The following is a 27,299-nucleotide window of genomic DNA, read 5'->3' as shown; positions in this document are numbered from 1 at the left end:
AGAATAATAGTAGTTTGTTCTGGAACGAGGGTGAAGTGGTCGCCTCGGTGATGTTGTCCATGATTTTCAGACCTTTTCTGACTTGATCGCGTTCCAGTAGTATTATTTTTAAAATTGGTTTCTTGAATGCAAAGGGCAATGGGATCATAGTTTTTAATCAGTAATTGGATTCTTTCTAGCCGGGCATAGAAACCATTAGCATTCCACTGAAGGATATTATTCATATTATATTATTGTTGGTGAAAACTTATACAGCGCCACTTGCACGTTAGGTTACTCTATGAAGTGTCAGAGTCGAAATCAGATGTCCAGCTCATATGGGTATTGGTGGTTGGTTGTTGTTTTTTATACTTCGTTCTTTTAGTAGGGGATAAATTGTGGTCAACATTTGTGTTACTCCAGGTATGTCTTCTCTATAGTCGAGAGCGATTTGAATTGGATTTGGTGCTCCGAAAGCGTTTTCTAGGAAACTTTTTAGTTCATGGTAGTTGAGGGTAAAATTATTTTGGGGTCTTTCAATTTCGCCTTTTGCTGGTTCAAGCATTTCTTCTAGATTTTTAGGTAACGGGACAGGTGACATAGGGCGTATCAGTCTTTTCTTGTTCTTGGTTGGGTTTTTTATTCTGGTGGCGGTGGGCAGTATTGGTGTTTTAAACTTCGTTTCATCGCGTTCCATTGGCTCAGGCAGAGCTGCTTGTGTATTGCAATCGGATAAAACTGTTAAAAATGTTTCTATAACGTGGTTTTGATGTCTGGTTTTGTTTGGGTTATAATAGGTACTTTTGTATTTGTGTTTTTGAGTGAGTGTGTGGCACAATGTGCGTTCAATTGGCAGTCATTTTTTTTCCTTTTTTTTCTTTTCTAAATTGTTAACATATTTTCTTTTCATGTCAAATTAATAAACAAATGTTATATAAACTGAGTTTATTTTCTTTAATTCTAACAAAAACATCTCTTCTTCGCTACCTCTGTAATTTCACTGTATGGTTTATTAGACCCGAATAAATTACATTTTATATTCTATCGGACATACCAAAATCGTACAATGTTTTGGAAGACCAAAACTTTAACTTTAACACAATTGTAAACTACAAAAATTAAAATTTGTCTTAGTACTTATTTTCGTAACCTAGCTAAGATTTATGAATCCTATTCAAATTTATTTCCTTCAACACTTCAACCTGAGAAATGTTTTAGTTCCATAGTACAAAATCCTGTCCCCCATATGTGGATGACGTGGCAGTGAAAGTGTTAATTCGTCGGAGCCTGTATTTTGTATAAACACGTGATCAACGTTTTAATAATATAGTAAATTATATTTAAAATATCTAAACATATGGACAAATGTTTCCTATTTCCTATTTCCTATATTTTATTTGGGTGCAATACCAGCTCTATCGGCTCTGTAATAACACCATTTTTCGTTTTCTTTCTGAATTTTCTATTTTCTATTTCCACCTGTTTCATGTTACTTACTCCAGTTATTCCCCTCCTTTCTACTCTTTTAACTTTTCAGACAAATGTTGTTTTTACCAGTAGTCGACCAGGAATGCTTATTCCTAGTTTATTGTTATTTATAGTTTTTTAAAGTATGGTACTTTTTAAAATAATCTCCTACATTTAAAAATGGTTCCCTGTCGCGAGTTTCGCAAAAGTAGACTGTCGTTTGCCTTCCACTTTTTATTTTTCGATTTGAACATACTAGGCAATCATTATGTTTGCTTTGAAGATCTGCCATTAGTATATGTAATTTACCACCTAATCGATTTTCGTGGTCTGATGTTAAGGGTCTTCCCCGGCATTTTGCGCCTTGTCGAAAATTTTTCACAAGTGACTCCACTAGCATTTGAACATTTGATAAGGAATACTAATATTATTATGCTGAGAAGTGTATAATACAAGGCTTTTGTGTACATACACATAATTTCAAAGCATTTTTTAAATAGAACTGCTTCCCACTAATTTGTTTTATTAACTATATGAAGTGTCACGCTAGAGGTGACTTCAGTGCAAAGGGTTAACGTGTTGAGTCATTATTTTATCACTAAAATAAAGAATCAAACTGGGGTAGTCTGAAAAAGTAATGTAGATACTTCTAAATATTCTTTTTACAGTCTAATTTTCTAAAATCTTTAATTTATCACAAGTGATATCCGTTTCATATACTTAAAATTAAGTTTAGGATATGCCAGTGTTTTACAACTGGAAAAAAACTAGCATTTCCTAAAATTAACCTTAAATATACAAGGTGTTCGGCCACCACGGGGAAAAATCTTAATGAGAGATTCTAGAGGCCAAAATAAGACGAAAATCGAGAATATAAATTTCTTAACTAAGGGTTAAAAAGTTATAAAAAATTAAATTAAAAAATTTTAAATTATTCTAAAAAAATTATTTTCGGTTGCAGGGTCCTATTACAATCATTTTTAGTCATTACACATACCCCCGAAATCCTACGCATTTTCGAGAAAAAAATTCCTTACCGAAAATCTAATCTGAGGCCAGAAATGCACCCTCGAAATTTCATGCGTATCTTTAAAATATCATAACTTCTGAACGGATTAGGGGATTTTAATGTTACAAACGGCAAATAACGCGTATTTTGGCGAAGAATATGTAGGAATTCTAACAATATTGAAAAAATTGTTCCTTGATCCCGTGAACATAGAAAAACCCCATAAAAATGGTCCAATTTTCAAACAGTCATAACTCCTGCAATAATAAATATATTTCAATGAAACTTTTTTCTGAAGTAGAGCTCATGGGCACCTACAAAAAAGTATTAGACAATTTCTCTGTTGGGTGTTAAACAAAATTACTAAAAATGAAAAACACATTTTCAAGAAAAATCGACAGGGGGTAAAAGTGCTTAAATTTTTTGACGGAAAACAAAATTTCAAATTGTTCTAGAAAAATTATTTTCGGTTGCAAGGGTCAATTACAATCATTTTTGGCCATTACACACACCCCCGAAATCCTGCGTATTTTCGAGAAAAAAATTCAGTACGGGCGGAACTTTAAACGTTAATAACTTTTTAACGAAGCCTCCATCAACAAATTCGTATTCTTGATTTTCGTCCTATTTTGGCCTCTAGAAACTTCCATTACAATTTTTCATAGGGGTGGCTGAACACCCTGTATATGACGGATATAGTGATAAAATGGGGACATAAAAAAAGACTGTAGACCGAAATATGCAAATTTGAGATAAGCCTACATAATTACCTTTTATATTTGCATATATTGTTACTAAACTGTTATATTCTTTTCCTTTGCAGAAGTACGCGTATAAAATTATCATCGGTAGCGTTGGTATGTCACCTGGTTATGGTCCACTATCAGTCTAAAATTTTCAATTAAAAAAATAAAAAAAGAAATAGATCTAATTGCACCATACACGCAGAATGTTTCTATCGGTGACAGAGGGGATTTTAAGACAAGAACGAGAGTGTCGTTCGTCGGGACAGGCGAAAAAGGAAAAGCGAAATTCCAGCATGCCGGGAAGATATTTGTGTCATGAAATAACCCAGGAGACACAGCGTGGCTGTTTTCGTCTACCCCTGGCAATGCGGGGAAAAGCGAATTCCACGAATATTTTAACTCATTTGGAATAATTTTTAGCGTTTTTTTTTTTTTTTTATTGAACGTCTTACGTTGAAAATGTCACGAACAAAGAATTTTACTATTTAAAACAAGACCACGGACACGATTCACTTTAAATCCACAGCAGTGTTGGATAAATTAATACAAAATTTGGCAAACGGCGAACACATGAAAAGGTCACTAATGCGTTTAAACTATACGAAGCTCGGTACATTGAATAGACAAAATTGTCTTATCCAATTTTAGTCGACACTTGTTGATCACGAGACTGCACATAGATCAGACAGAAGTAGCGCGCATAGCATTAAATGTCCATTAAGCGAGGCAATAAACTACCACATTAATTACGAAAATTACTTGCTCTTAACCCCTCAAGTGTTCCATATACAGGGTGTTCGACCACCCCAGGGAGAAATTTTAATGGGAGATTCTAGAGGACAAAATAAGACGAAAATCAAGAATACCAATTTGTTGATTGAGGCTTCGTTAAAAAGTTATTAACGTTTAAAGTTTCGCCTGTACCGAATTTTTTTCTCGAAAATACGTAAGATTTCGGGGGTATGTCTATTCATCAGAAACGATTGTAATTGATCCCCGCAATCGAAAATAATTTTTTCAAAACGATTTGAAATTTTTTTTTTTCGTCGAAAAATTTCACACTTTCTCGAATTTTTTTTTAGAAAGTTGGTAGGTATTCGGGGGTATGTCTATTCACCAAAACTGATTGTAATTGACCCCCTTAGCTAAAAATAATTTTTCCAGAACGATTTGAAATTTTATTTTTTTCGTCGAAAAATTTAGACACCTAATAAGAATTTCGGTAAGGAATTTTTTTCTCGAAAGTGCGTAGAATTTCAGGGGTATGTGTAATGACCAAAAATGATTGTAATTGACCCCCGCAACCGAAAATAATTTTCCAGGACGATTTGAAATTTTTTAATTCAATTGTTAATAACTTTTTAACGAAGTCTCCATCAACAAATTGGTATTCTTGATTTTCGTCTTATTTTGGCCTCTAGAATCTCCCATTAAAATTTTTCCCAGGGATGGTAAAACACCCTGTATTGTATAGACTTTAAATTTTGTCCGTCGGCCGGCTAACATACGTTGTAGAAACATAGTCTTTGCTTAATTCGTTCCTTGGAGCCCCCCAGTCAATGCAAAACTTCGAAAAGAATCATATCACGAATAAAATACTTATAAATTATAACCTTTTTACAAACTTAATATTAATAATGATATTTGTAAATGTTCAATATTTTAATTTGTGATGCTTTTAACACTGTTATATTTGAAAAACATATTGTTTCGATTTTTTTTACAAATAAATAATATATTATATTTTCTACATCGTAATTCTTCGATTATTTTCCTCTACTATTTTCTGTGAATGAAAGTACGTGGTATCTACAGGGTGTTCGGCCACCCATGGAAAAATTTTAATGGGAGATTCTAGAGAGCAAAATAAAACGAAAATCAAGAATATCAATTTCTTGACCGAGGCTTCGTTAAAGAGTTATTCAAAAATTAAATTAAAAAATTTCAAATCATTCTGAAAAAATTATGTTTAGTTGCGGAGATTAATTACAATCATTTTTGGTGAAATCACGTACCCCTGAAATCCTACGCATTTTCGAGAAAAAAATTCCCTACCGAAAATATTATTTATAGCCAGAAATGTACCCCGGAAACATGCGAATCTTTAAAACATCATAACTTTCGAACGGATTGGAGGATTTTAATATTTCAAAAGGCAAACGACGCGTATTTTGGTGGAGAATATTCAGAAATTCCAAGTATGTTTAAAAAATCGTTCCTTGACCATGTAAAGTGAGAAAACCCCAATAAAAATGGTCCAATTTTCAAAACGGCCATAACTGCTACAATAGTAAAGGTATCTCATTGAAATTTAGTATAGAAGTAGAACTCATGAATACCTACAAAAAAGTACTAAACAACTTTTCCGTATAGTGGCAAACAAATTTATTAGAAATGAAAAACGAATTTTTAAGAAAAATCGACAGGGGGCAGGTGCTGAAATTTTCAGCGAAAAAGAAATTTCAAATCGTTGTGGAAAAATTAGTTTTAGTTGCCAGCGTCAATTACAATCATTTTTGGTCAAAAGACATACCCCCGAAATCCTGCTCAGTTTCGAGAAAAAAATTTATTACTGAAAATTCTACGAGACCAGAATTGGTTCCTCGAAATTTCATTCATAATTTTTGAACGGATTGAAGGATTTTAACGTTTCAAAAGGCAAACGACGCGTATTTTGGTAGAGTATATATAGAAATTCCAACAATATTCGAAAAGTTGCACCTTAATCCTGTAAAGTTAGAAAAACCTCATAAAAATGGTCCAATTTTCAAACGGCCATAACTCCTGCTATAGTAAAGGTATCTCATTGAAATTTAGTATAGAAGTAGAGCTCATGAATACCTACCAAAAATTACTAAACACAATTTCCGTAGGACGTCAAGCAAATTTATTAAAAATGAAAAACAAATTTTTAAGAAAAATCGACAAGGGAGTAAATTTTTCGGCGAAAAAAAATTTCAAATCATTCTGGAAAAATTATTTTCGGTTGCGGGAGTCAATTACAATCATTTTTGGTTAAAAGACATACCCCCGAAATGCTCTTCAGTTTCGAGAAAAAAATTCATTACTGAAAATACTGTGAGGCCAGAATTGGTTCCTCGAAATTTCATTCTTAACTTTTGAACGGATTGAAGGATTTTAATGTTTCAAAATGTAAACAACACATATTTTGGCGGAGAATATGTAGAAATCCCAACAATATTCGAAAAGTTACACCTTAATCCCGTAAAGTGAGAAAAACTTCATAAAAATGGTAGAATTTTCAAACGTCCATAACATTTACAATAGTAAATGTATGTCATTGAAATTTAGTGTAGAAGTAGAGCTCACGAATGCCTACAAAAAAGTACTAAACAAGTTTTTAAGAAAAATCAACAAGGGAGTAAATTTTTCGACGAGAAAAAAATTTAAAATCATTCTGGAGAAATTATTTTCGGTTACGGGAGTCAATTACAATAATTTTTGGTGAATAGACCTACCCCCGAAATCCTACGCGCTTTCTAGAAAAAAATTCAGCACGGACGGAACTTTAAACGTTAATAACTTTTTAACGAAGCCCCCATCAACAAATTAGTATTCTTGATTTTTGTCTTACGTTAGCCTCTAGAATCTCCCATTAAAATGTTTCCCAGAAGTGTCATAAAAAATATTGGACCCGTTTGTGAAAAATCAGTCTCAGCCGACAGGGCAGAAACTTTTATAACTTGCCCTAACTAGTATACATACAACTATTTGTTTCCTCAATTTGCGAAGGTAAGAAATTCCAATTGATATGACGCTGTAATTAGTTACCCTATGAATACAATTTCAGGGCCACGAGAACGGAACAAATATGGCCGAGTTAGGTTACAGTGGGGTAAAAATGGTCGAGTTTCGTACGAATAATAATTGACGAGGGACGTACCGTTAACATTAAGCAGAGCTACAATAAGTTACGACCGGAGGCTAAAATAAACACTATCCTGAAAATAATGTTACTCTTTCGGCGTAGAAAACGTCAGCATCGACTACTACGTAAACATTTCGGAAGCCAATCAGCAAAAATCCAAAATTTTCTTATGTATCTCCCTTCGAACTAATTTTGCGCGTCGCATAATTTGGAACAATATAAGGTAACCGTCGGGTCGTTCGTTGCGATAGTGTTACAAAGACGAAAATTGCCAGCAAGAATTGCAAACGAGGCACAATGTGCTCGACATGCTGTTTTTTTACGATCGTAATAATTCACGCACCCCCGTAAAGTTAGTTATTGACTCTCCAAGAAGCTCTCTTTTACGCGATTATAAATACATATCGCTGGCCTTTAAATCTCGTTTCCGTCAGTGCCAAAAAATTTCATTTCGAACACGTTTGGCATGGTTTATCGAGGAATCACGATCGATCAATTATATCAAATTACAAATGACGTTGAGCCTGATTAATATCGATGTATATCTAGTGAAATATTATACTATACAGCCTACGGATGTAACGTCGTTTAAAAATCAACACGCGTGACCGTAAACAGGAAACTCAGTTTGGGAAGCGATCGAAAAGGAGAGAACTGACGAATGTATTGTTGTTGCGTTGCATTTCCAGTGCATTTCGTAGCAGGTGTATTTTCGTGTCGCGTGGACCGAACGCGACCAAAAGTCAGACTAAAAGTCGCGTTCCCCCTCTTTTCCCACCATGTTTTTAAGATAATCAGTGTGATAGAAAGGTCGAGGAATTTGAAAATCTTCCAAGATCGAATCGAATTGTGAAGTAGTTACTTTACATAGAAGGGAATCCGGCTTCAGATTTTATGCTTGGAACTCACCGGACGGCAACCATTGGAAATGTCCAACGAACGAGGAACGGTAACGCACACTTCGAACACTTAATGGAGACACTTTGCGGACGTCGCGATTTTTTCCCACACGTCGACGATTCGAATTTCAACTGTCACTGTAAGATGCCGTTGATAACAGTAATTTTTCCGTCGTTTTCGAAGGTTTCAAAGCACGAGCAAGCGTCGACCATCCGCCGTGGCCACTGATCAGCTGTGCACTGCATACTGAAACGACGGTAGTCAATGGAACAACTCTTTTGCAGAGAAATAATTTATATTCGGTAAAATTATTCTACTACCTTGGGATTATTTTATTTTAATTTATTATTGCGTAACTTTCGAGAATCTACGCGAAAATGTGCGTTCTCGACGATCAAAATAAAAAGAAACTCGATTGATCGTCGTAGTCAAGATGGCCGCTCGTACAAGTGCTTCCCTATTTATGAATGGAAGACGCAACAGCCGCGATCACGGGGAAGGGGAAACCGCGTGCTATTTTAAAACTCGCACGAATGGATAGCGACGTCGCCGAGGTATATTCTTTTTCGTTGCCATCGGAATCTACTGTATGATTTTGTTAAATTTAAACGAGTTGCATTTGCCCCAAAGATTCTTGAAAATAAATCTGGACGATGGATAGAAATATCAACAGACTCGAGGATTATTGTAAACACTGGTATATTCATTTCTACGAGTATAAACCAAAGTAATACAATAATAGTAATAATATTTATAATATAATAATAATAATAATAATAATAATAATAATAATAATAATAATATAATCACTAATATGAAATACCAAGTTTGTTAAATCGTTGGACTGTGTTAATAGAAATACGCACTATTTCCAGGACGATCAATCTTCCACCTCTCTAAAAATCAACATTTACAAAATAGTTTCTAACAACCATTTATGTGTTAAATTTCTCTTAACCACGAAACCATTCACAAAGGTGATAATTTTAAACGAACAACGATAAAACAAATTTAACTAAGAACTTTGTATCGTAACATACAACTTAGAAGAAACGTATGCACTAGATTTTGCCTGAGTCCTATCGTGTTGTAAATTATATTTGAAAATATGTTTTCAAAAATTTCACTGTCAAATGAAGCACATTAGACTAGAATATCCCTTCGTATCTAGACAAGTTGATATAATTATAAAATCCAATCAAAAGAAAGGTTTTCAAAAAATAGTCGTTACTCATTTTTATTGATTAATATAGAGATGTACGCTAAATACATTACAGTTTTCAAAAATGAAGAGAAAAACAAATAATATATTATCATATTCGTTAATTAATTTTAATTCAAATGCATACGTCCCTTTTACTTGCCATCAAAAGACGGATGAAAAGAAAACACCTAAACTGCCTAAAAAAAAAAAATACGAGGTTTTGATCTAAAGTACATGTAAAAGATTAAAATGCCTTTGCTACTAATAATGCTACTCAAGTCAGGACTACGTACGAGCTTCATACGTAGCGTAAAGAAAAATAAACGAAGAACAATAAGAATTTAAAGGAAAAAAAATTATATAGTTCTCTGAACACGCATACAGGTCGGTCGTTTTTGAAAGCCTTAATACATTGGTATATCTTCCTGCTTCCTGTCGTAAAAAAGCTACTTATACTGCAATCAGTTTAGGTCATAAAACAGCGTCATCGATAGTTTATAAAGTATACGTAGCAAAAATGTTATATAAATCGGTGTAACGGTATCGACGCGATCAGAATCAGGACGATGAAAGTTTTTCATAGAGTGCACAGACTCCAAATACGTTTTTATAAATAATGGATCCTTCCTAGGTGAAGGCGTCCGATGAAACAATCGTAATAAACGTTTTATTGCGCCGTCATATTTGCACCGTTCGTGTCCACACCGAATACCGACGATGATCTTTTTGAATCAAAGTAGCGAGATCGGAGGCCCGACGTCAAAGGTCCAGCCTAGTCGTCGTTGACCTCTATAGGGATACTGGTGGTGAAGGTTGGAGTCTCCAGCTCTTCGTGTTTCTTCATTTTCATGCTCTGCAACGATAATGCAACCTTTTAGTCAATCGCACTTGAAGCGTTAAAAAATATTCTTCCGAGAGCTATTATGGAAAAAAGCGAGATAGCACAAAGTAAGAAAAGAAAAGGAAAGGAGAGGGGAGCTTTTCGAACTGGGTGCTAGTGAATTCGAGTAAGGCAATCTTAACAGGCCTTGTATTAGACATTGGGGCATTCGATGAGCGGTCTAGGAGTATAGAGGGTGTTCCCTGGGGAAAATTTTAATGGGAGATTCTAGGGGTCAAAATAGGACGAAAATCAAGAATACCAATTTGTTGATGGAGGCTTCGTTAAAAAGTTATTAACGTTTAAAGTTCCGCCCATACTGAATTTTTTTCTCGAAAATGCGCAAGATTTCGAGGGTATGTCTAATCACCAAAAATGATTGTAAATGACCCCAGCAACCGAAAATAATTTTTCCAAAATGATTTGAAAAAATTTTTTTCCGTTGAAAAATTTTTCCACCTTACTAAATTTTTTTCTCGAAACTGCGTAGGATTTCGATGGTATGTCTAATCACCAAAAATGACTATAATTGACCCCCGCAATCGAAAATAATTTTTCCAAAACGATTTGAAATTTTTTAATTTTGTCGAGAAATTTCACACCTTCTTGAATTTTTTTCTCGAAAGTGGGTAGGATTCACGAGAGTATGTCTAATGACCAAAAGTGCTTGTAATTGACCCCTGTAACTACATATAATTTTTTTAGTACAATTTGAAATTTTATAATTTCGTCGAAAAATTTAGGCACCTTATTATATTTTCGGTAAGGAATTTTTTTCTCGAAAGTGCGTAGGATTTCGAAGATATGTGTAATGACCAAAAATGATTGTAATTGACCCCCGCAACCGAAAATAATTTTTTTAGAACGATTTGAAAAATTTTTTTTTCGCCGAAAAATTTTAGCACCTACCCCATTTTTTTTCTCGAAAATGGATAGAATTTCGGAGGTATGTGTATTCACCAAAAATGATTGTAATTGACCCCCGCAACGAAAAATAATTTCTCCAGAATGATTTGAAATTTTTGAATTTAATTGTTAATAACTTTTTAACAAAGCCCCTCCATCAACAAATTGATATTCTTGATTTTCGTCTTATTTTGGCGTCTAGAATCCCCCATTAAAATTTTTCCCAGTGGTGGCGGAACACCTTGTATACAGTATCAATTTATTGATGGAGGCTTTGTTAAAAAGTTATTAACGTTTAAGGTTCCACTCGTACAGAATTTAAAGAATTTAAGCGTTTTCCAAATGAATTGTTAAAAAAGCATGCTATTCTACAATATAATCCGACTATTTTTATAACGCGCTATTTTTAAATAGTTTTTAAATATTTTAAACAGATTTTCATTGTTATATAGTTGAAAATTGAAAAAATATATAATTAATAAAATAAAAAAGATGTGCTTTAAACGGGGCGTGGAACCAGCGTCAAAAAGTTTGCAGCGTATCCACGGTCAAGCACCTCACTCACTGCACCATCGCATCTCTTGGAAACATTGCTGATACTTCTGAATATAACGCGCATAGCACCTTTAATTTAGTGATTTATTTTTGTTTTTCTATTCTATACGCCGTTCTACTCAACATAGAATCGTTTAAAACCATAGAATATAGTTATCCATTAAAAGGAATACAAAAATTCAAAATATAAGTTGTTTTTTCACGCGAGAAACGCCGGAAAAATCGATTTTTGATTTTTGCTACTATGGCGCACCTTGCCAAAAAATCTAAAAAAATTCAGGGACATAACCAGTGACAATATGCATTTACAGTAATTATATAAATCTAGTCTCTCAAAAGCTTCAATACGAAATCGGTATTTTTTTTCGTTTTTAATTTTTCACGCCTAGAATTTCGAATCGAAAAATCGGGAAAAATTCTCAAACTCGTATCTCAATAACCACAATGCACCACATTTTTTTCATAATTTTCGTACTTGATTAAATAGGGGAAATAGGCACAAATTCGCTAATTGGAATTTTCCCTTCCGAACAAGATAGAGGGTTGAAATTTGGCACAGAATGTTTTTTTTCTGATGCTCTAACGATGGATCCATCGTATGTCAAATTTGATTCAAGGGCACATTTGACCCCCTTATTCGGCTATACCCTTTGTCGGTGAAAAAAAAAAAATTTTGAATCATTCTGGAGAAATTATTTTCGGTTTCGGGGATCAATTACAATAATTTTTGGTGAATAGACCTACCCCAGAAATCCTACTTATTTTCTATAAAAATTTCAATACGGGCGTAACTTTAAACGTTAATAACTTTTTAACGAAGCCTCAACCAACAAATTGGTATTCTTGATATTCGTCTTACTTTGGCCTCTAAAATCCCCCATTAAAATTTTTCCCAGGGGTCTTATTTTGGCCCCCTGTATACAGGGTGTTTGGTTACCCCTGGGAAAAATATTAATGGGGGATTCTAGAGGCCAAAATAAGACGAAAATTAAGAATACCAATTTGTCGATGGAGGCTTCGTTAAAAAGTTATTAACGTTTAAAGTTTCGCCGGTACTGAATTTTTTTCTCGAAAATGCACAAGATTTCGGGGGTATGTCTATTCACCAAAAATGATTGTAATTGACCTCCGCAACTGGAAATAATTTTTCCAGAACAATTTGAAATTTTTTTTTTTCGTCGAAAAGTTTGGGCTCCTAATTAGATTTTCGGTAAGGAATTTTTTCCTCGAAAGTGCGTAGGATTTCGAGGGTATGTGTAATAACCAAAAATGATTGTAATTGACCCCTGCAACCAAAAATAATTTTTTCAGAACGATTTGAAATTTTTTTTTTTTCGTCGAAAAATTTAGGCACCTAATTAGATTTTCGGAAAGGAATTTTTTTCTCGAAAGTGCGTTGGATTTCGGGGGTATGTGTAATGACCAAAAATGATTGTAATTGACCCCCACAACTGAAAATAATTTTTTTAGCACGATTTACAAAATTCTTTTCTCGCCGAAAAATTTCAACACCTATTCGATTTTTTTTCTCAAAAGTGGACAGGATTTCGGAGGTATGTGTATTCACCAAAAATGATTGTAATTGACCTCCGCAATCGAAAATAATTTTTTTAATACAATGTGAAATTTTTTAATTTAATTTTTGAATAACTTTTTAACGAAGCCTCCATCAACAAATTGGTATTCTTGATTTTCGTCTTATTTTGGTCTCCGAAATCCCCCATTAAAATATTTCTCAGGGGTTGCCGAACACCCTGTATAGAAACGGTCGAGAGTACTTGTGAGAGAGGTAAAGGTTGAACATGTATTCCTCTGCTGTCGAGTGCGACAGGTGTCGCCACATTCTAAATCTCGTTTCATGGCGCGTACTTTACCTGTTGCAACTTGTAATGATTAATAATATCCTGATCGGCCGGGCAACTTTGCAAAAAGGCATCCAGCCTATACATATGATGCATATACCGCCACAAATGCACCAGAGTTTCCGGGATCTCGAAGTCTGCGAAGTATTTGCCGGCGACCCTGATGTGTTGGAGTCGTGGCATCAGCTCGCAGTCGAAACAGCACATTGTGTCGCCCGTGAGGAAGCGCGTACCTTTGCGGCCCAGATGCTCGTCGATTTTGCGCAAATGTGCCATCAGGGACGAGGACTTCGGATCTTTGTCCTTGTCCTTTGCGTTCAGTAGTAACAGTTTCAATTTCTGGAAAAGAGATCGGGAGCAATTAGAGGCTAGCGCCGACTAGAGAAAGTACAACAAGTTTCTCGTTAAAATAGCTCCCGGTACTTATACGTACGCTGAACAAGTTCTCGACGAGGGTAGCCACTTCTTTGTCCTGCACGAAGAGATTGTGCCCACCGGGAATGTTCTTCATGATGTGACGTTCAATTTTCTCGTTCTCCAATATCGCGTCGCCGTTGTCGATTAAAATCGGCGGCGGGGTTGCTTGGAAGTTGGTACGAAAGTCTGGCGGCGGTTTTTGCATATCGACCGTGGTCACTTTTAGTGAGATCGTCTTCAGCTCGGCGAGAAGATATAGATCCATGAAGTATTCCTGGCAAAAGAGGCAAGCGCCCTTTCGACGACCATCGATAGTAGATGCCTGTAAATAAATCGACATTTCTTAATTTCATCTTGTTGTGTCTTTAACACTAGATTTACGGGCATTGATAGCACGTATATTTATCGATACCACTCATGTTGACGATTACCTTAAAATACGATTTTTCTTTTAATTAGAATATGTATTCATGCCATTGTATTAATCAAATTCAACATAAGTTGTTAAAAAATAATATTTACGTGTTCTGCAACTTTAAATATGGAATTTGACATCCGTTAAATTGACGGCTTCCTAAATCTAGTGTTAATATTTTATTTTAATTCAATTGCTATTTAAACAAAGTCTAAGTATTCTTGTTTTTCATTGAAAACATTATTTTTTAGAAATGTTTAACATTACAATTTGTAACTGATAAAAGACTAGCAGACTGAAATGTTTCATTTTATATCGAAGTAAACAATAGTTTCATGTATCCGGATTGAAATTGATTCATATATCTGGGTAATAGTGCATATGTAATAACACGTGTGAATGTTTAATTTCATTTTTTAATTTGTTACAGCAACTACCCGAATGACTGATTAACGACTTACTAGAAATTATTGAATACAGGTTATATTCTTTTAGAAAAGTTTAAGTTACAAATTCGTTAAACTGTATTTCTTTAAGATGCTTTAAATTATATCTTACAGAGTAAGAATTAAATTAAAGCGTACTCTATCGGACTATCTTTAATTGTACTGGATTTGAAGCTCTTTAGAAGTGATTCGACTATTGTTTTAATAGAAAAATGTCCTAATGAGGTAGAGTTAAATTTATTTTCATCAGAACAGCTTAGCTAATTCATTAATAATACTGTCATGAAAGGTATTTCGGTTAAGTTGAGCATTTGAATTATTTTGTTTATTTTTGATATTATAAAAAATGTCTAAAGAAAACATTATTTGGTTTAAAACAAGAAATCGTATCAAACACACGCAATTATTCTCAGTCATATTTTTCAAGATTGATGGATTCGTCTAAACTATCATGTCACGATAATAAAAATATTGTCATGGTCAATATGTAATTCTATTTAAGAAAATTTCGATGATTTTGAAATCTCGAAAAATATGACCTTGAGAAAGACTTTATATATCGAATTTGCCCATTTAAATTAAATAATATTTTTCTATCATCAAGAGATATTTAAAATGCTCCAGTTAAAGGGAACAACCACTACATAGAAAAATATTAAATTTTAATTCACTTGTAAAATTTTCATTGCTTGATAATTCGTTCCACAAGTGTCTATTATTGCTTTGGATTCTAATAAATCTTATTTATTCTCTTCATCTTCAGCATCGACCACAGATAAAGAAAGTTCAATTCGAAGAATAGAAATGCAACTTTCCCCGGTTATATGAAATTGGGAGAATCCGATTCAATCTCATATAATCGGAGATTACTCTACGTTCTTATTTCTCCTACATTATATTTAGAACATAATTTGGTATATAATACATTTTTCTTAGTTTGTTCATTCTATTAAACAATAAAGCATAAGGTATACAGGGTGTTCGGCCACCCCTAGGAAAAATTTTAATGGAGGATTCTAGAGGACAAAATAAAACGAAAATCAAGAAGATCAATTTCTTGACTGAGGCTTCATTAAAAAGTTATTAAAAAATTAAATTGAAAAATTTCAAATCATTCTGGAAAAATTATTTTTGGTTGCGAGGTTCAATTACAATCATTTTTGGTGAATATACATACCCACGAAATCCTACCCACTTTTGAGAAAAAAATTCGAGTAGGTATTGAAATTTTTAAACGAAATTAAAAAATTTCAAATTATACTAAAAAAATTATATTTAGTTGCAGGGGTCAATTACAAGCATTTTTGGTCAATAGACATACCCCCGAAATCCTACGCACATTTGAGAAAAAAATTCCTTACCGAAAATTTAATCTGAGGCCCAGAATGCTTCCCCGTAATTTCATTTCATCAATTAAAACATCGTAACTCCTGAACGGATTGGTCGATTTTAATTTTTCAAAATATAAATGACGCGTACTTTGATGGAGAATATCTAGAAATTTTTAAAATATTCGAAAGTTGTTCCTTGACCCCGTAAAGTAAGAAACACCCCCTCAAACTGATCCAATTTTCAAACGGCCATAACTCCTGCAATAGTAAAGGTATCTCATTGAAATTTAGTATGGAAGTAGAGCTCATGAATACCTACAAAAAAGTACTAAATAAAATTTCCGTAGGACGTCAAACAAATTTATTAAAAATGAAAAACAAATTTTTACGAAAAAACGACAAGGGGGTGATACATTTTTTGTCGAAAATGAGAAGTTTCAAATCATTCTGGAAAAATTATTTTCGGTTGCGGGGGTCAATTACAATAATTTTTGGTGAATAGACCTACTCCCGAAATCCTACTCACTTCCTAGAAAAAAATTCAGGAAGGTGGACAAATTTTTCAGGGGGGAAAAAATTTCAAATCGTTTTGGAAAAATTATGTTCGGTTGCGGGGGTCAATTACAATAATTTTTGGTCAATAAACATACCCTCGAAATCTTGCGCATTTTCGAGTAAAAAATTCAGTACGGGCGGAACTTTAAACGTTAATAACTTTTTAACGAAGCCTCCATCAACAAATTGGTATTCTTGATTTTCGTCTTATTTTGGCCTCTAGAATCCCCTATTAAAATTCTTCCCAGGGTTGACCGAACATCCTGTATAATAACGATCTCTATTTACTTATAAATGTTCTAAACAATAATTTTGCAGCGATTTTAGTGTCTCTCTTTCTTTGTTACGTCCCTTTTGTCAATTACTTGTTTAATATCTTCTGCGCCGAAATTTGCAGATTTGGCCTTCTTATTCGGCTATACCCTTTAAATGTTAATTTGAAATTGCTTGGGCGATCAAAAAGAAACATAATAAAACAAAAAACGATCTAACGATATTGAAGTGCAAAGAAATATTATATTTTTTATACTTATTTTTAGAAAAATAAAAAACCGTTCAAATAACTAGTAGAAAATCACAAAAAAATTATTGATTTTACAAAATTTCTAGCATGAAAATGTTAGTCGTAGATGTTTTGACAAATGATGGTTGGAATTGTCAAGGCTAAACGTAATACTGTTTCATACTGTGTTATCGATGTTCCGCAATGTAATGAATCTGTACATTAAAATAGCCAAGTCATAAAACCGGATTGGACGAACAGAAAACGGTAATCTGTTTTCTCTACTTGATTGGACAAATTCAAGAGAGTATCTAGAGTACTCGCTCCGCTCTCATTTTTCCGATATCACGGTTTATTTATTCGCCTCGATGACGCAGCGCACTTTCTTTCTTACACAGAAATATGCACTACCGTTCAGAAGTATTTGCCCACCCAGTATTTCCATCATATATCAAAGTAACAACATTGTTTAAGAATAAAATCATATGTATTTAAATATGTGACTGCGGACAAACTGCATAGATCTTTTATTTGTGTAAAAATTTGCAAATTGAATATTTTATAAGGAAACACAGTACACACGTAATTTGACGGTAATTGGTTGGAAATTTCCATTTCCTTATTTTATTGCTATTTGTACCTCATTGCTCTGACTGTAGTTGCGATTATGTAGGAAAGCAAAGTATTTTTTCTTTTTACTTTTTCTGATAAAATAACAATAAATATGACAAAAGCCAAAGAATTATCGGTGACAGTGCGTGCAATAATTGCTTATCACAAAATCGGTGAAAGTAACCGGAAAATTTCTCGTAGAACTGTAGGTTACAACCCTAATAAACACAAGCATTCTAATAATTTTGTGAATAAAAAACGGAGCAAAATTTGTAGAAATAAAACATAAAGTAATAAAATGGAGTTCGCTGATATTATTTTCTGCATTGTTATTTTTCACAATTTATTTTTCAATTAAAAACCCTTTTAAACACGTATTAATAAAACGAAAGAAAAGTATTTTATTTTATGAACTACACAAATATAATCGTCAAAGAAAGTATGCGACATAAAATAGAATATTTTTTCATAATTTAAATCATAAAATAGAATACTTTTCCTTAGTTTTATAAATACGCGCCTAAAAGAGTTTTTAATTGAAAAAAGAATTGTAAAAAGGGACAATGTAAGAAATAACATTTGCAAACTCAATTTCATTACTTTCTGTTCAGTACAGTTATTAGTGTGTAATAAGTACTCTCTCAGAGAAATATTTTAATTTATGCTTTAGGTAATAAAATTTATATAATTTACTCTATTATTTATTAAAATAAAATTAATTTTAGTAACCTTCAAGTAAAATATTATTTCAAATACTATTTTAAAGAATTTTTCCAACAAATAAAACATTTCGTTTCAAAAGTTACGTGTATGACACATACACCTGTCGATTTTTCTTAAAAATTCGTTTTTGATTTTTAGTAATTTTGTTTGATGCTCTACAGAAAAGTTGTCTAATACTTCTTTGTAGGTACCTATGAGCTCTACTCCAGAAAAAAGTTTTATTGAAATATATTCACTATTGTAGGAGTCATGGCCGTTTGAAAATTGGACCACTTTTATGGGGTTATTCTAAGTTCACGGGGTTAAGGATAAAATTTCTCAATATTGTTAGAATTTCTACATATTCTTCATTAAAGTACGCGTTATTTGCATTTTGAAACACTAAAATCCTTCAATTCGTTCAGGAGTTATGGCATTTTAAAGATACTCATGAAATTTTGAAGTGACATTTCTGGCCTCAGATTATATTTTCGGTAAGGAATTTTTTTCTCGAGAATGCGTAGGATTTCGGGAGTATGTGTAATGGCCAAAAATGATTGTAATTGGCCCTTGAAACCGAAAATAATTTTTTTAGAATAATTTGAAATTTTTTTTTTCGTCAACAAAAGGCACTTACTCCTTGTCGATTTTTCTTAAAAATTTGTTTTTCATTTTTAGTAATTTTGTTTGACACCCAACAGAGAAGTTGTCTAATACTTTTTTGTAGGTACACATGAGCTCTACTTCAGAAAATAGTTTCATTGAAATATATTCATTATTGCAGGAATTGTGGCTGTTTGAAAATTGGACCATTTTTATGGAGTTTTTCTATGTTCACGGGGTCACCTACTCGAATTTTTTTCTCGAAGCTGCGTAGAATTTCGGGAGTATATCTATTGGTAAAAGATGATTGTAATAAAGTCCTACAATTGAAAATAATTTTTCCAGAACGATTTAACAAATTTTTTAATTTCGTCTAAAAATTTCTGTATCTACTCGAATTTTTGTCTCGAAATTGGATAGGATTTCGGAGGTATGTGTATTCACCAGAAAGGATTGTAATATTCTTGACCAAAACACGCGTACTCTGCCGTTTGGAACATTAAAATCGTTCAATCCGTTCAGAAGTTATGACGTTTTAAAGATACTCATGAAATTTTGAAGTGATATTTCTGGTCTCACAATAGACTTTCGATAAGGAATTTTTTTCTCGAAAATAGGTAGGATTTTGGGAGTATGTGTAATTACCAAAAACGATTGTAATTGACCTTCGTAACCAAAAACAATTTTTTCAGAATGATTTGAAACTTTTCAATTTTCAGGGTAACAGACAGTTATGGTCAGACATTATATTTTCAGTAATGAATTTTTTTCTCGAAAATGCGTAGGATTGCGGGGATATGTCTATTGACTAAAAATGATTATAACTGGCCCTTGCAATAGAAAATAATTTTTTTAGTAGAATTGGAAAGTTTTTAATTTAATTTTTTAATAACTTTTTAGCGAAGCTTTAATTAACAAATTGATATTCTTCATTTTTCTCGTATTCTGGCTTCTAGAATCTCCCATTAAAATTTTTCCCATGTGTGGCCGAACACCCTGTATACAATTAAATAAGCAAATAAAAAGATAATTGATTTTTTGAATCTCATAAAAGTATTTACCCCCTTAAGGTGCTTTAAGAGAAAGAAATCGAATGGCCTTAGGTCTGGAAAGCTCTCACATTTTATGATCCACCGATTTAGAAAGGTTTGGAACGAGCGTGTGGTAGCTATATAATTCCGTGACATTCACCTAAAATTAGCGGCGTATCTACTATTTCAGTTGATGTGTAGTCTGCCATTATAGGGATCATAATAAACGGTTATAAATATCAAGAAACGTAGTCAAAGTCAAATTTAATAGTCACAAAAGGTAGCACTGTTTACTAGAAGCTACAATGAGCAACGAAAATATTCGAACACTAGCGTATAGATAGATTTATTTCTTTATACCTTAATTGTTTAGGCATAAAATCAATTTATTTTCTTTCCACGTGATAAATCTTTTATTAAGTTTATAAACATTATATTCTAATTGGCGATAATTAAAAAGATACGTCATTACTGTGTTATAAGAATATTAGGACACATTAAAAAAAAAAATGATTCGAATGTCCTAGATAATAATATAAATATAAATCGACTTAATATTTTGTAGCATGACCTTTCGCTTTTAAAACGTTAAACGTTTCAGCATACTGGAAACTATCCTTTTCAAAAAATCAGGATTTGTACATTCCCATTCTTTTTGCAATTTTTTTTAAGCTCATTTTTGAAATTTACAGGTACTATTCTGATTTTGTGATCTAATTCATTCCACAAATTTTCTATTGGATTATAATCTGGAGATTTTGGAGGAGGATGCATCACTGTCTCGCAATTATGTGACAAAAATTCTTGTACTATTTAGGCCTTGTTCTTTGGGTCATTGTCCTGATAAAATTTAAAACTATTTTGAACACCCGTTTTAATAGTACTTGATATTAAATTATCCTTTAGTATGTTTAAATATTTGTTTTTGACCATGATGTCAATAAAAACTGATCTGTCCACTACTTAAAATACAACCCCAAACGAATGCACTACCTTTGCCATGTTTGAAGGTTGTTCGAAAATGTTCTACTTTTAACATAGCTTTATAGCATTCAATTTCATTTTCATACCAAAATTCTAAATAAAAAGACGGTTAGATTAACAATGCATTGTATGTCGAGGATGGGCCGATAAGGGTTGTAAGAGTGCTGATGAAGGGGTTAATACATTTATTTGTGATTTTTGTAGTATGTAAAATACGAGTACTGTTCAATTTATGTTGAAATAAATAATAATTTTTTAATTATACTAAGTTTTACAGGTTTAAAACAGTATGCGATTTTACCCTACTCGTGGAGCAAAATCGAAAACTTCACTATAGCCGAAACGTCTTATTTTCCTAAATAATCAAATATGTTTTTTAAATAAAAATCTTATTCTCTGATTGAGCAAGGTCTACTTAAGGCTTGTAATGGTTTGTAAAATCTTTTTTGTTTTATCAAAACTACGAAAAAACTTTAAGTAAATGTTTTTTTCTCCTTAATTAACATAAAACTTACAAAATGAAAAATAAAACATTATTTATTTGTTTTAAAATAGTGTTTTAAAAAGCATAATACGTCTAATACTTCTTTCCTTTTGTGATAAAATCTGTAGCTAGAAAAAAATTACTGCACATGCATTGTTCTTTTTCCAGCGAGCTCAAAAATATGAAATTCTTATGTTAACGTTCATGCTCGAGTCTGACTGCTTTGAAAAACGATATTTGTTTAATTTAATGGTTTAAGGGATGATAATATTTGTTTTCTTTCAAATTATACGTTGGATACAACATTGTAAGTAACAAAAACCGCATTTTTAGAAACAAATCCAATAAAGAAAACTGATCATTCTTGATTAACCCGAAAAATATGAGCGTTAAGGGGTTAAGTATACTGGTTTACCCTACTCGTCCCTGTATCTAGTGTCTACATAATTTAACTGTATCAAATTGCATCGATCTCCCTTAGTTACGATGGAATCACGCCTACCATTGTTTATGTCTTCAGCTCACGCGACCATCGATTCAAGTGGTCGACAGCTGTGTAATTATAAATCCATTGGCAGACTCGATTTGTTTGTAGGAAGAGAAGCAGTACTATATAAATGTTGCGATCAGGGTTGCAATAAATTTTCTTGAATTTCCTTGTAGAATGTTTTACGTTAGAGAGCGAGTAAAAAATCAAAGATAATTTTACTGAAGGAAACGTTTTATGGCCCTCAAAGGCTTAACAAATTTTGTAATCATCTAAAACTACCATGAATTTATAGATTAACGTCTTTTCTTCACAACGACCTCTTCAAAAGTTAATGTGTATTTTTTTCACCATTTTATTCCACTTTGAATATGGTGCATGCCATTATCATTGCAGTACCCAACGATTACTATTATATTCACACAAAATGAGAAACTTATTTTTCGTTTCGAGAAAATTCATGTTGAAGTTCAATTTGCTTTAAATTGATATTCAGGATGTTCGGCCACCCCTGGAAAAAATTTTAATGGGGGATTCTAAAGGCCAAAATAAGACGAAAATCAAGAATACCAATTTGTTGAAGGAGGCTTCGTTAAAAAGTTATTAACAATTAAATTCAAAAATTTCAAATCCTTCTGGAAAAATTATTTTTCGTTGAGGGGGTCAGTTACAATCATTTTTGGTGAATAGACATACCTCCGAAATCCTACCCAATTTCGAGAAAAAAATTCGAGTAGGTATTGAAATTTTTAGACGAAATTAAAAAATTTCAAATCATTCTAAAAAAATTATATTTAGTTACAGGGGGCAATTACAATCATTTTTGGTCATTACACATACCCCCGAAATCCTACGCATTTTCAAGAAAAAAATTCGAAAAAGTACTTAAATTTTTCGACGAAAAAGAAAAATTTCAAATCGTTTTAAAAAAATTATTTTCAGTTGCAGGGGACAAGTACAATCATTTTTGGTGAATAGACATACCACCGAAATCCTACGCATTTTCAAGAAAAAAATTCGAAAAGGTGCCTAAATTTTTCGACGAAAAAGAAAAATTTCAAATCGTTTTAAAAAAATTATTTTCATTTGCAGGGGACAAGTACAATCATTTTTGGTGAAAAGACATACCCCCGAAATACTGTGCATTTTTGAGAAAAAAATTCAGTACAGGCGGAACTTTAAATGTTAATAACTATTTAACGAAGCCTCCATTACTGATATATTTACTGGTATTTTTCTTTTAAATTCAATTCAAAGCTGATAAGCATTTAACGTAAAAAGTTGGGACAAATTATTAGTATTGTAAAAAAATTACTCGATATTTTGGAAGGTACCAACAGAACTAAATACAACTTACAGAAATTAAATTAAAAACACAAACATTCGATAAATAGCACTTATTTAAAAAAATACACATAAAATTACAATAAATTGTTGGAATCGTTCTTTACAACAAATTGCAAAATTCGGTAAAAATGATGGATAATATAAAAATCCACGTTTCTTCATTAGTATTTTAAGATATAAGAATTTATAAAACATAATGTTCAGTTTTTTTAAATTTTTGTTCATTGTTAGATATGCTGTGTGTCGTGGGAAAATAATAGTATCCAGAAACATTTCAGTATTGGCGCAATTCGAGTACATAAATTGAATCTCGGCACATTGCCAGCTTCAACCGAGAACGTCGTTTCTATTTTCACCCCGTTTCAACAATCGCCATTACTTCGTGCGAACCACGATTGGCTTGTTCGCAAAATGAAATTTTTGGCGATTTCGAAAAGCATGATGTTTTTGCACGGAGAGAGAAGAGCATAACTTTACACGAATAAAAACTATACATTGATTTATACGCAACATTTGTTCGATTAAACAATTATTTAGACTAGTTTCTTCTTGTTTAACGTAAATAAATTGATTGTACAATTTTTTAATTGTAATCTTTATTACAGTTTAATAAATAAAATTTCAATAGTTTTGTTTTGCTGTACATCAGATAGGATTTGTAGGTGAACGATAACTTTTTAAATTTTTATCTAAAATATTTATAACAATTTGAAACTTCGTCTTCTATTGACGTTCAACTTTTCAATTTCGAACGACTTCGAAGGTTATTTTCAAAACATTTATGCAAAATTACAAGTTTTAACATTGTTTTCCAATGTTCGTGTGTGAAATTTTTTAATCTGCATCTCTTGTTTGCATTCAAATATAAACGGTTATTGCTTCTCGGAAATACGGTCGTCCAGATTCGTTTATAATATACATTCCATACAAAAATTTTAATGGGGGATTCTGGAGGCCAAAATAAGACGAAAATCAAGAATACCAATTTGATGATGGAGGATTCGTTAAAAAGTTATTAGCGTTTAAAGTTCCGCCCGTACTGAATTTTTTTCTCGAAAATGCGCAAGATTTCGAGGGTATGTCTATTGACCAAAAATTATTGTAATTGACCCCCGCAACCGAACATAATTTTTCCAGAACGACTTGAAACTTTTCTTTTTCGTCAAAAAATTTAGGCATCTTCTCGAATTTTTTTCTCGAAAATGGTTAGGATTTCGGAGGTATGTCTAATGACCAAAAATGATTGCAATTGACCCCCGCAATCGAAAATAATTTTTCCAGAATGATTTGAAATTTTTGTTTTTCTTCGAAAAATTTAGGCACCTACCCCCTGTCGATTTTTCATAAAAATTCATTTTTTATTCTTCATAAATTTGTTTGATGTCCTACGGAAATTTTGTCTAATACTTTTTTGTAGGTACCTATGAGCTCTACTTTGGGGAAAAGTTTCATTGAAATATATTCACTATTGTAGGAGTTATGGCTGTTTGAAAATTGGACCATTTTTATGGGGTTTTTCTGACTTTACGATGTCAAGGAGCAACTTTTCCAATATTTTTAGAATTTCTACATATTCTTCACTAAAATACGCGTTGATTGCTTTTTGAAACATTAAAATCGTCCAATCCGTTCAGAAGTTATAACGTTTTAAAGATACACATGAATTTTTGAAGTCACATTTCTGGCCCGAAATTACATTTTCGGTAAGGAATTTTTTTCTCGAAAATGGTTAGGATTTCGAGGGTATGTCTATTCACCAAAAATGATTGTAATTGCCCCTTGCAACAGAAAAAAATTTTGTTAGAACGATTTGAAATTTTTTAATTTTATTTTTTAATAACTTTTTAACGAAGCCTTAGTCAAGAAATTGATATTCTTGATTTTCGTTTTATTTTGGCCTCTAGAATCTCCCATTAAAATTTTTCCCAGGGGTGGCCGAACACCCTGTATATTTGGTTATCATACATAATACAGATATATTATCTATAAGCATAAAAATACAAAATCAAATAAGTATGCGGCTAAGCATGACTACATGGCGCTGGAAATACTATGCGGAAATACTATTGCAAACTTACGTTCTTTAACCAACAAAAATAAAATTTGACATAAGAATCCATTTTCCGTGGGACATCTTACAAAACAATTTATCCAAGGATCAGGAACTAAGATGTCACTATTCAACATTGCCATAAGTATAGTGTATGTTGCGTCGCAGACACTCGAGCGTCCCGTCGCGACGCAATATAACACTTAGAAAAGGCCCAAGTGTTAGGGTAGGCCCAACCACTTGCTCGCCTCTTTATTACGAATTTTTCGTCGCCTGGGCAAGTGGTACCCTTAAGACCAGACGTCTGCTAGGTAGTTGGAGACGCTGCTCGACCACCCGTATTTCCAATATGTTTAGATTCACCCTCGTGTCCTCTTAACCGACTTTCCTTTTCCAAAACAGCCTTATGCATACCTCCACTCCTTTCCCTAGGTCCCAGCCTACATTTTTCCCAACTAGCCAATGCCTGATAAACCACTCCCAATTTTCCATTCCAATTTCGGCGTCTCCACCCACTAAAATTAGATATATAAAGTAACTGCGAACAACGAGACGAGAGATTACTCTAAAAATCCGACAGAGAATTTACTCTAAAAACTCCGAACGAGATTATTGTAAAGGTCCTCGCCGTGGACTAATTTCAATCGCGCTTCACAAATAAATAAGTTATTAAACCAACCAGCATTTTTTACTTCGTCGTGAGCCAACTATTTCAACGTTGTAGCGACGTACACGACAGTGTAACTTAAATCATTTTCGGTTACTGAAATTAAAATGTAATGCAACTTGAAAAAAGACGGGTAAATTTTAAGTGGGACAACTAGAAATTGAGGCTTGATATCTGTTAAGATTCCACATCGGGGGGCGACCCGAATCAAGTCATACGCCCCTGTCGTTGCCTCCGACGCGCGACTGTTTGGCGACGACGAGTTTGCATTTGTTTCTTCTTCATATAACGACATGTTTTACCTTTCCGCGACTACGACGTTTATTCATGTTATGTATAATTAATAAATCTTGTTTGTGAGTTAACACCTTTTCATTTCCGAGTCTTCTAACCGGGAGCTGCCCTTCAAACAATATCGCTATGCGTCATAGTCATGGGCTGTTCAATGACGACACTACACAGAAAACGGTCGTGCATCGTGTAGTGAAGTCTGTGTCTCACGCATGCGCTGTTAATTGTGTAAAGCATAAGTTTTTTGTTAAAATCTGGGAAACTATCAACACGTTCACTGCCAGATCAAAACCATTTAATATTCTGCAAAAGTAAAATTTTGATTTTAGACCATTGTAAACTAGATAACCTAAAATTAGTTTCGGTACTTATTTTTGTAACCTTTTTAAAATTCATAAATTCTATCCAATTTTATTTTCCTCAACGTTTTAACTTGAGAATTAATTTTTCTAGCATCATAATGGTAAATCCTGTCATTCATATATGGATGATGTGGCAGTCAAAGTGTTAAATACTCCAAGCTAAAATTTTATAATTAAGACCTACTCCCCCCTTCCTCCCCCGGTATAAGGGGATCGTGTTTTGAACGTGTGATGGATCCGATAGCTTGTCGAAAAAAAATACTTTATGCCAATTTTTAACCCGAAATCTCGACGATGGAGGTAGTAAAAGGGTAGTAAAAGGGTTGCGCAGTTTCTTATTTTATTCAATACAAAAATATGAAAAAATTCAAAGACATTTCGGATACCAGGGTACATATTGTAGAATTTTTTCAGATTTTTTGATTGAAAGATCAGGTTATAAAAAATAAAAAATCGCAAAAAATGCCGAAAAATACCGCTTACGTATTGAAACAGTTGCAGAACTACTTTTATATTTTCATAGTAAACAAGTATTGTCGTTGATATTATTATCAATTTTTTTCAGATTTTGTTTGATACATTTGTTCCAAGCACAGAAACGCGCGATTCAAGTTTT

The 27,299-nt window shown here is 32.9% G+C and overlaps 2 protein-coding genes across 7 annotated transcripts in view; both read right to left on the bottom strand.

Moving 5' to 3' along the window:
- Tab2 (TAK1-associated binding protein 2) overlaps positions 1 to 8,242 on the bottom strand; it is a 94,055-nt gene extending 85,813 nt beyond the window's left edge. For all 6 annotated transcript variants that reach the window (XR_013079719.1, XR_013079723.1, XR_013079720.1 and 3 more), the window contains exon 1: positions 8,000 to 8,242. The gene's annotated coding sequence lies outside the window, so the exon portion shown is untranslated. The remainder of the gene's footprint in view (positions 1 to 7,999) is intronic.
- Positions 8,243 to 8,672: 430 nt separating this feature from the next.
- Positions 8,673 to 27,299, bottom strand: part of Clic (chloride intracellular channel protein 5) — a 61,829-nt gene continuing 43,202 nt past the window's right edge. Inside the window, exons 2-4 of the mRNA XM_076765739.1 lie at positions 13,831 to 14,136; positions 13,410 to 13,736; positions 8,673 to 10,047 (exon numbers count right to left, since the gene is read on the bottom strand). Coding sequence (XP_076621854.1) covers positions 9,967 to 10,047; positions 13,410 to 13,736; positions 13,831 to 14,136 — 714 coding nt within the window. The 3' untranslated portion in view covers positions 8,673 to 9,966. The remainder of the gene's footprint in view (positions 10,048 to 13,409; positions 13,737 to 13,830; positions 14,137 to 27,299) is intronic.

Source organism: Colletes latitarsis, chromosome 5 (assembly GCF_051014445.1).
Source record: "Colletes latitarsis isolate SP2378_abdomen chromosome 5, iyColLati1, whole genome shotgun sequence".
NCBI lineage: Eukaryota > Metazoa > Arthropoda > Insecta > Hymenoptera > Colletidae > Colletes > Colletes latitarsis.
The sequence above is the reverse complement of the archived record's forward strand: the minus strand, read 5'-3'. Positions and strand labels throughout refer to the sequence as shown.